This window comes from Seriola dumerili, unplaced genomic scaffold, assembly GCF_002260705.1.
Source record: "Seriola dumerili isolate Sdu_G_001 unplaced genomic scaffold, Sdu_1.0 BDQW01000433.1, whole genome shotgun sequence".
Lineage (NCBI taxonomy): Eukaryota > Metazoa > Chordata > Actinopteri > Carangiformes > Carangidae > Seriola > Seriola dumerili.
In genome coordinates, this window is record NW_019174688.1 from 482,285 (window position 1) to 492,264 (window position 9,980).

Genomic DNA, 9,980 nt, shown 5'->3' on the forward strand with positions numbered 1-9,980 from the left:
AGTTTTGAAAACATGTTACAGATTCAGCCAGACTTACAGTATTTATTCAGACATGTTATTATAGAGCCTCAAGGCCATGACTATACAGTCTGTATTTATATATATCTGACCAGTGCATATCTATTGATGATGTGCAATTTTAAACTGCAGACTGATGCTCTCATTCACATGCCAGCTTTAGAACATACAGAATCCTGTTTCTGTATCATGATAACAGCGTTTGTGTTCCCTGTGTATTTGTGTAACTTCATCTTTTTCATGTTTAGTGCGCTGATATTAGAAACTTCCTCAAAGTTTCCATGGTTCTTTTAGCTTCCTGCTATCTGGTAATATACACAAGCAGCAACTGGGCTTTTATTATATCCTTACACAGAGCAGATGTGCATGCACCCTGCTTCTGCTTGCAGCTTCTGCTTTTCCCTCAAGCAAGATTCCTGACATCGCTCTCATGAGTATACACATGCACACACATTAAACTCAGCACTAACAACATCCAGTCCAGTGAGATACACATATAATATTCTTCATTTATTGTTCTATTTATAGAAATATAATAATCATTTTTTTGTTGAACATGTGGTGAGGTGTGAGTTGCCGGACCAAGGTTCACACGCCATCACTCTTTATAGTGTTATTACTGCTTTGGAAATATTTAATTACAGTACATGAAAGGTAATATTAAATTCTGATGAAGTTGTTATGGTCCACGCATTTTATTTCCATCCTACAAAATTCTGTTTCCTCAATGGGGCCTGCCTGCCTGGAGATAAATCTCCATGTTTCACCAAGCTGCGTTCCCTCAGTTAGGCTCACTATTCTCCATCATGAGCTGTCAAGGTATGTTTGTCTCATTACTGAACAATTGTTTAAGTTCCTGTCAAGCTGACCGCCGTGTTCATACCAGAGCCTGTTCATGATGCATCGTTTCAGCTCAGGCAGGAACGGTAATCTGCTAAACTGAAGGCTTGACAGCTCAATACTGTATGTCAACTTCTATTTTTCCTCAATTGCCTCATGAACATTTTGATGTGTTGCGTTCAGAAGAATCTCAAGGGAGCTCGAACACACAGGCTGCATGAGTGTGCAATTATGTCAAAAGAGAAACAAATAAGAGACTTTAATTACCTCAGCTCTAGGAGGGTTTTCACATCTATTTTATTCCTCCACTGAATGTTTTTCTTTTTTTTCTTTAAAAAAAACAAAAAAAAAACAACAAATATGAGATTGAATAATCCTCCTTTATCATTTTAACAGGTTGGGGTATCAGTGGGGAGCTAACTCAAATTTAACTCAAATTTCTGCAAACCCTGTCAATGCTCTCATTATTCAGATTTTTCAATTAGAACTAAACAGAAATCAAATCAAAAGCGACCACAGGTTTTACAAATTAGAACATGATTTTACTGGCAGTTATTATGACTTATTTTGTGGCTCTGATCTCTTGTTGTTTCTAATGAAGATGTAATTTGCCCTCCAATGTGGTTGAAAGAATGCAACTGAATAAACACAACAGTAGTCCATGAAAAAATACAGTGCTTTGTTGTACAAAAAAAAAACAAAAAAAACACAGGTGTTTTTGATGAATGGCCATAGTGTATGTACTGTACCAGACCAAATGAAAAGGGAAGTCAAAATACAAATATATAACAGAAAAGTAAGCATGCTAGTTGCTATGATTGAAGGTGGTGTACGCATTTCCTTTTATCTTTTCTGCTGTTTTTTTTTGCCCAAAATGCTTTTCTTCTTCAATAACCAGTTAAACCTGGATGTATGTTTTAGAATTTCTACCATCGCTTTTTGAATGATTCCACTGCATGTATTTACATCTCAAATGTATTTTCAAACATTTATCTACTCATATATGTAAACCTACATCCATTCACAGAAAATATGTTGTTTGTTAGGGAAAAATACAATGCCAAAATAAATTGTGTCATCATGCAAGTAAATCATTTTAATGCAGAACAAGGTGATAAAATAAATGGAAAAAGAAAATTGTTAAGGATAGAAAATATTACATTTATATATAGATTGTCGTTCCTCTAATCATTTTTGTTTTCAAGCAGATTGTAATTGGTCAGTGATAACTTGTCACAGCACATTTCATACTATAAATGGCTGGAAGCACAAGATAAAAGAGTATTATGCTAGAGGAATCTGCTTCAAATGAGTCAACGCTTTGTTTATATTTTGTGTCTGAAAACTTGAGAAAAACTTACTTAAAGAGGGTCTGGATGCAAACTGTATGGGGGTGTTTATAATAAAGTGTAGAAATGTGATAAACTAAGGACAAGCTGATCCAAAAGCAACCCCGACACTCTGGACAAAGACTGTTCTCTGCGAGTGTGGATGAATTGCTAGCTTTGTCTGCTGTAACAGTCTAGGTTTGTGCCTCTCAGATGGGTAATGCTGTTGGGTGACAATCAAACACACCAATCATGCAGCCTTGAAGCAATAGTTAGTCTAAAAAAGAAAAAACAAAACGTGGATTTAGGTTATGTCACTGCGTAACTGCAGTAAAGTGTGATGAGCATGGAGCTGTTGACTTTCTGTTTTAATATGTCGAAAAGAGATGTGGACTTTTTAATGAGGTTTCATATAAATAGAGTCAGAGTTCTTGGCAGCAAAACAGAAGTTTGAAAAAAAGTTGCTTCTTTAGATGGTTGTTGCAAAGATTTGCATTTTAAAGTAAAGAGTATATTTAACTTTGCAACCACACATTCTGTATACGAGAACATGCTCAATGTCAAGGAAGTGTGTTTGTTCAACGGATGATATTCAGTGAACATATTCAACAATAAAAAAGAAGCCATATAATTAAAATATGCACCAATATGTACTGCATCCTTTGAGTGAATGTAAATATATCAACAATCTCTCATTACAACAGAATAATTCATTTTTTGTCTGTGAGACAGCAGATGGCAGATGGACCTGTGGATAGAAAAGATTGTATAAACATGGAAATAGATAGTCATCCAGACAGGGTGACAGACAAGCAAACACACAGGTACAAAACCACTGTATTGTGGGAAATGAGAGACGACAAGCCGTCACTGCTGAGAGACAGCTGTACTACACACAGAGATCATAGCGGAGTGGGTGAGTGAAAAACTGAAAGCCAGAGAACAAGAAGGAGGAGGCCATGTCATGAGAAAGAGTGGGTGAGCGAAACAGAGTTCAGACAATTGGATGAGGAAGTAGTGATGATGAGTACATGGGTGTGGTTGCTTAGCAGTTACCCCATCAGCCTTTCAGAGGTCACATACACAGAAAAGTATCGTGGATGATGAGGCTGTGGATAAACGTCTGGACTCCGGCACCTCACAGGATGGATACGAAGGTAAGCATAATAGCCTGGATGGATGACTAAATATCAGAGGGGCTGAGGGGTGTTTTGGTGGAGCGGACTGAGAGGAGATTGATGGAGGATGACAGACAAACGGATGAGCGGACAGACAGAGACCGAGTGCGAGTGCTACATGTGACAAACAGCCAGGCAGGTCAGGCTAGGAGGAGGGAAAGACGCCTGTACAGCCCAGGGGAAATAGGCCTCATCTTGACATATGCTCTGGAGTGAAATGTAGATTGGCATGACCTGCTAATCTGAGCTGTCACAGCTCATGACGGCCACAGACACTCACCTGTCACACTGTTCCAAGCCTGGAGGACGAGCTGCCACCAGAATAGGTCAAAGATCGAGATTCATTTTCTGCTGGGGGTGGATTTAAACGAACCACTGGCCTAGAATCCCATCTGTCACCCTACCTGCCTTTGCTTTACCTGCTTGGCAGCTGTTGTTATTTGTATTGCTAAAAGAACCATACAATATTGGGCCGTTTTTTCTGCCTACTTTTGTTTTTCCATAGTGTTTTGTTTCAAGCTTGGATCAATATGTTGTGAGGGGGAGGAAGAAGTATATTTTTCCACCGATTCAGAGAGCGCTGCTCACCGGTATGAAATTTCCACTATATTAAAAAAGAACTGTTTTGACACATCCTCCTATGCAATTTTTTTTAATTGATGACAGTAGCAAAGTTTTTAAAAAAAAAAAAAAAAAAATGGAATGAAGTTTGATCAATTGTGCCACAAAGTTCAAAACACGTGTGGGAGGATAGCTTACACAGTGTGCCTCCCCAATCACTCATTTTTTGACAAATGGAGAAAAAGCCGTAGTTATGATGTGCCTATCTCGTATAGTTTGACATTCAAAGTAAGAATCGGTTTTCTGTCATACTGTGTGAGGAGTGTGGGTGCCTGTGTGCTTGAGGAGGAAGGAGAAGTGGCCATGTGGTGCTAACCTCAATGAGTACATCTTCCTGTGTGGTACATCTGCATTGTACAAAATGTTCTAGAGTGAATTCTGTCTTGCTTTAATCATCTACGCAGATCGTTAAATTTGCCAGTTAGTTTATGTTTGCCTTGTGCTCTTGCCCTGAACAACATCATTATAATGGCTGTAAAGACATTGTATCAATTAACAGTTTCTTTCTGTGTGCTAATGAGTAGATATTTTTTGTCTGGATGTTGTGAATCTGTGCCAATCCTCTACAGCAGATGCACCAGAGTGGCTGCATTAATGTGATCTGTCTTCACTTATGGAGTCACCTGTAATGTCTGAGAGGCTCTGGATTTCTTTGTGCATCTTAGATAAACTGGCTGAGGTTATTTCAATCTTAAAACAGCACGCTGAAAATATAGTTTGTTACTAATTGAGATACAACCTAGTTTACTCTTTCTACATCATCGTTTCACCTCCTTTCCGCATGTGTTTTCTTTTCTTTCAGATCTTATTGGCCTCCATTTTCATGTGTGTCATGTTTAGAGGTGAGTGCACAACGTTGAATTGGCTCACTGAGAGGTCGAATGAGAAGCGGTTTAAAAGAGAGACAATGGAACTTTTGCTGAGGTGGGGACGTTAAGCAGATAGTTAAAGTATTAATGTCACATTTGTGTTGCTTGTGGTGTGGCATCTTCCTGTGGTACACTACATTGTAATGGCCTCATTACTGCCCCCTGAGGCCAGAGGGTGGAAAACACCTACTGGTACTTCACGGTTTTTGAGCAGTGAGCAGTTGTAGTGGGAGTTTTTGCTCCAACGGCCACAAGAAGCAAGAATGAGGCCATTCAACACTCGAAAACAAACTTCGACAAATAGCACAAAGGTGAGAGCTATGCTTTATTGGAACAGTGAGCATGGTTAACTGCCCCACCTCTGTTTAAGTTTAAGTGTCATATAAGCTACAGCAGCTTCCTAGCACTTCTCTATGGGAGATTCCAATTGAAGTGTTTTGCAATAGAAAACTGGGGCTAGCTCTACCCTATAACAAGTAGTGAAGGGTCATGAAGTCAGAAAACTGTCTCAATGTCAGTTACACATCAATATTCGTGCCACAGCAAAGCCTGTGTCTATTGCATTTAGTAAGTGTATTTCATTGCAACATATTGTCTATAAGAGGAAGAATATGTTACTTCTTCTTTCAAAAGTTACATTGTGTCATTTTAAGTTGTACCTGAAAGCGGTGCGCAAGTGATTGAGTACCTCCATGAAGCTGATGGACTGTGAAAGACGGATCAAATGACATAGTCAAAATTGATCCAGCAGAAGCCAAGATATCTTGATTTTTAGTCCACAGTAAGACCCAAGTTAGACCCTAACTGCCTGGTAGATTAAAATGGATATTTTCTAAGACCTGAGCAAAACATTATACCACAGTTTTCACTGAGTAGCACTTCTTGTTATAGTTAAACATATCCTTATATGTAAAGTAGATGGAGGTCCCCTTTAAATGTTGAAGAATTTGCATAAAGGCTTGTCACAAATATTTATAGGTACTATATGTAAGAATGTGAAGCAATTTAATGGCTTTTTTATTGCCAATGTGTGAATGGATTGTAATGTTAATTAAAAAATTAGCCTTCCCCAACAATCTCGGGTTGACTGTAGCAGCCTGTGGACTGATTTCTATGTAAAGGACTTGGGACAATCTTTCCAGGAAAATTCGAAGGATGAGATGTTTGTGACTGAATTCCAACTTTATCTTAGACCAGATAAGGGATAAGCTCTTGAGAGCTCAGGCCATGAGCATGTGACTTTAATACAAACAAAATCAAACAATTAATGTTTTCATGTACACGCAATTTATCTGACATATCAAAACTTACACAAATTTGAGCCAGCAATAAATGTTTTCAAACATTACACCTTTAGTTAAGTCCCCTCGTGTTGGTTCATTAAAGTAGTTAGAATCACAACATTAGCCCAGGAAAGTAGAGGTTTTGTAGAGCTTCAGCATTAATTGGAAGGTGCTGAGTGAGTAAACAGACAATGGCCTTACTGTCCTGTCGTCTTGCACAACAATCCAGCTCTGTTGTAGCCAGAGGTTTTGTAAGAGCCACTTCTTTGTGACTGTGCCGCACTGTCCCACTCACAGGACTATTACTGTGACATACTCTCAGTGCATCTGTAGGCCTCTCTCCCCTGCATGGCCAGACAAATTCTCAAGTCTGGTCTCTCCCAGATACATCACAGCATTGTTTGAGAAAGTCACTGGGATAAACAACACTGTTCTTTGTTCCCCCTGTAAAGTGTACAGTCTCGAGGCCTCGCTATGAGGCTTCATCTGACTCGTGTTTTTTGGTGATTAAAATGTGTCTTTTTTCCCCCCGCAGTGTCAAGAGCTCAGGATCCCACAGTCACAGATCAAATGGTGTCTGCGAGCAGCTCTATGGAAAACTTGAAAACAATGCCCACGGCTCTGACTCCCACTGGTGCTGTACTTATGGCTATTCTGACAAATACCATTTTGTAGTCTTTACAATCTCTAGCCTAATTACTATCCATAATCTATCTATCTATCTATCTATCCATCTATCTATCTATCTATCTATCTATCTATCTATCTATCTATCTATCTGTATCTAATTTCAAAATGTCATATATCTTTCAGCTTCAATTAATTCAGTTGTTTTCCTTGTTTGACAGAAAGGAGAGTGGAAAGCAGAGTTACTAGGGATGTTGTCTCCTCCCCAGAAACGGACCAGCCCACAAACCAGCAAACTGGCACTAGCAACCCAGTGAAAGACATCATCACAACATCAGAAATTAAGACTTCAACAGGTAATCTGATGTGCCGTTAGCACACCTAACACCAATAATTTCAGTTTCACCTGATGTGATTTTTATGGTTCTATCCCTTTAGCTCCCAAAGCGAAAACAGCAGAACCACAAACGACATCCACATCCACTCCAGGTAACCATCTTCACCCTCTCCCTCACTTGTTTAAACACCCAGTTGGTGGAGCCATTGAGTTTGGCTGGTAGATAGACTGTGAGCTCTCCAGTAGGCTATAACATCCCCTCACGCCACTAGCAAAGGCTTACAGAAAGCTTCCCTATCAAGAATGCAGACAGCTTTAAAACTAATTATGAGGTAATTAGAAAAATGTTAAACTCCCTGTCCTTGTTGAGATATACAGAGGAGTATTTCTGTTGCATTTTACAGCACCGGGGAAAGAGACAGAACTAGAGTGAGAGAGACACAGAGAGAGCACTGATATGCTTTTTAAAAGTGTTAGCCTAAATTTCCTCTGAGAATCATCCCGCTGAAATATTCAGAGATTCAATTAAAAATGGAGTTAAACACAGGAATGTACCTGTAATTTAATAGGAAGTAATTATGTATGGACTGTATGGCAAAGATAAGGCTTCAGTTTGTCCCAGAAAAAAGGGGTTCCAATATACGCAATGATGCTGATGCTTTTTACATTATTAAATTGTGTATTATAAATATTAGACTTTATGAATATTAAATACATGGCGGGAAAGGAGCCAGAAAATCAAAAAATGAGAGGAATCTAATGTTTTCACTGTCTTTTTTATTCAGCATCCAGAGTGACATCCTCCGGATCCATAGCTAAGGAAACCACCACAAAAGGCACCCATCAAGTTATTGCCTGGGGTAACTTAAAAATTTCCTGCTCCATAGTTACCTTAAATGCCACAGGCATTGCGGTTTTATTGTTATCTCAGGGCAGACTGACAGTATCACAATTCCCTGTCTTCCAAACAAAACCCTTGGCGGGGTGGTAGAATAGAGCACCTCACTTCCTCTCTTGCCAACAGATTAATGCTTGATTGTACCCTATGCAAGAAGAGATAAGATATTTGTGTCCTCATGCTGTGCTGGCTTACCATAGATAGGGTTTTGATACACCATCAACAGCATGTCAACGGGGCCAGTAGATCTGTCATGCCATCTCTGACTGTTGTTCCCTGGTGATCCTCTCTCTTTTTTTCTTCCTGCAGAGGCTTCCTGTGTTCAACAGTCAAACTTAATTCAGTATTTTTCTTTCTACTTTCACTTCTCATAGATCCGAAGTGGGACAAAGGTTTCACCTACGGTAAGAGGCTTGCCTCGGCTGTGTATTTTCTGTTATTACCTGTGCCTATAGTTGAGTGTTTGACTTGTTTCATATGTCCAGATTATGAGACCCTGCGCAAGGCTGGACTGTCCATTGCAGCATTCCTCTTCATCCTCGGTATAATGGTCATTAGCTGTAAGTATGACACTGAAAGCCACTTTTGTGTTTCGTAATGTCTTGTAAACGACTGTAATTATATCCAACCGCCCTTCTCACTCCTTTGCTTTTCTCTAACTGTAGGTGGCAAGGTCTGTCGGCTGCCCAAGTGTCACAAGAGGTCATCAAAGTAAGTATTTACAGCCATTATATTGAAAGCCAATGAAAGCTGTCAAACAAAAGTGAGTAAATTACAGTCCATTGTGCCTGAACGGTAGCTGTGCTTACATCATGCTGTTAAGAGACCGCAGTTGAATGAGTTAATTAATTTATATCACAGGCTACTGGATGATGTATGGCTTACAATCAGTCACATCAGACATATAGTAGCTCAGCAGAATGCTGACTAAAACCTCTGTGATGATTAATAGATCAAAAGGATTATGATTAAACCATTTGTTGGGCTGCAACAACTGCAAACCCCATTGTTTGTTTTCCTTGCTGTGATATATTTGTGTTTGTTAAATATAATTGATTTCTTATATAGTGTTCTTTAAATGTTGTTTGTATTTATTTTCCAGATCATACCGAGTGGTCCAAGGATAAAGAGAGAGAGAGAGAGAGAGAGAGAGAGAGCATGTACACAGTGTCACAAGGACAGAGCTGCAAGAAACCAGTCAGGAGTCCATCAGGAGGAAAACACTCAACCAACACATGGAAACGTGTGCGTGTGCATGTGGACTGACTGTATGCTGCTTAGTAACAGTGTCATTAAAAAAACACTGAATAAACACAGGAAACATGAATCATGCAGACAAGTGAGAAAAGTGAAGCCATCACCTGCTTAATATTTGTCAGTGTTATTTCTAGACTTTACAGAAGTGCACTAAAAAATTAAAGTGATTATCTTCGCAAATAATGAAAGGATGATTCATATTTTAATCACACCTTAAGCCATGAAGCAGGCTTGTTTCTAATGACCTTTGTATCTTATAACTGATAACACAGCCATAGGCAGTGTCTCACAGCCAGGATTATTATTAAAGGTTATGAAAACTAACCCCTTGGCATCCCATATTTGACCGTCTCGCACAACACCTATGTTGTGTCAGGATCTTGAAATGAAGCTGGGTCACCTCTTCCTCCTGCACACTCTCTCTAAAATTTCAATCTCGGCAAAAGCGTGATATTTAGTGAGGGGTGTCAAAGCCTCTTAGTGGCTCTATGCTTGTAAGTGAGTAAAGTCCTAGATTCAACAACATCCACTAGCGCATTATATTTGCATCCATATGGCGTGAAAATGATGGAAACAACAAACTAGGAAAAACCAAACAAATTTTATAACAGATTTAATGGGAAAAATGAACACAATCCAAAGTTCAGCATAGGTACATAATATAGTATTCAATGTTCTACTTGCTATCAGAACAACCACAGCTGTGCAAACACAATCAATTCTT

The 9,980-nt window shown here is 39.1% G+C and overlaps 1 protein-coding gene across 2 annotated transcripts; it reads left to right on the forward strand.

Moving 5' to 3' along the window:
• Window positions 1-3,234: 3,234 nt before the first annotated feature.
• Window positions 3,235-9,580, forward strand: LOC111234024 (FXYD domain-containing ion transport regulator 5-like). Of its 2 annotated transcripts, XM_022761917.1 has the most exons (10): window positions 3,235-3,343; window positions 4,788-4,827; window positions 6,673-6,771; window positions 6,986-7,120; window positions 7,203-7,253; window positions 7,887-7,961; window positions 8,374-8,403; window positions 8,485-8,559; window positions 8,665-8,710; window positions 9,102-9,580. In XM_022761917.1, exons 1-10 carry the CDS (start codon window positions 3,287-3,289, stop codon window positions 9,124-9,126), a joined length of 633 nt encoding a protein of 210 aa, XP_022617638.1. In that variant the 5' UTR covers window positions 3,235-3,286; the 3' UTR covers window positions 9,127-9,580. The 2 variants fall into 2 exon arrangements, with proteins under 2 accessions (XP_022617638.1, XP_022617639.1); XM_022761918.1 differs by lacking the exon at window positions 7,887-7,961.
• The last annotated feature ends 400 nt before the right edge of the window (window positions 9,581-9,980 follow it).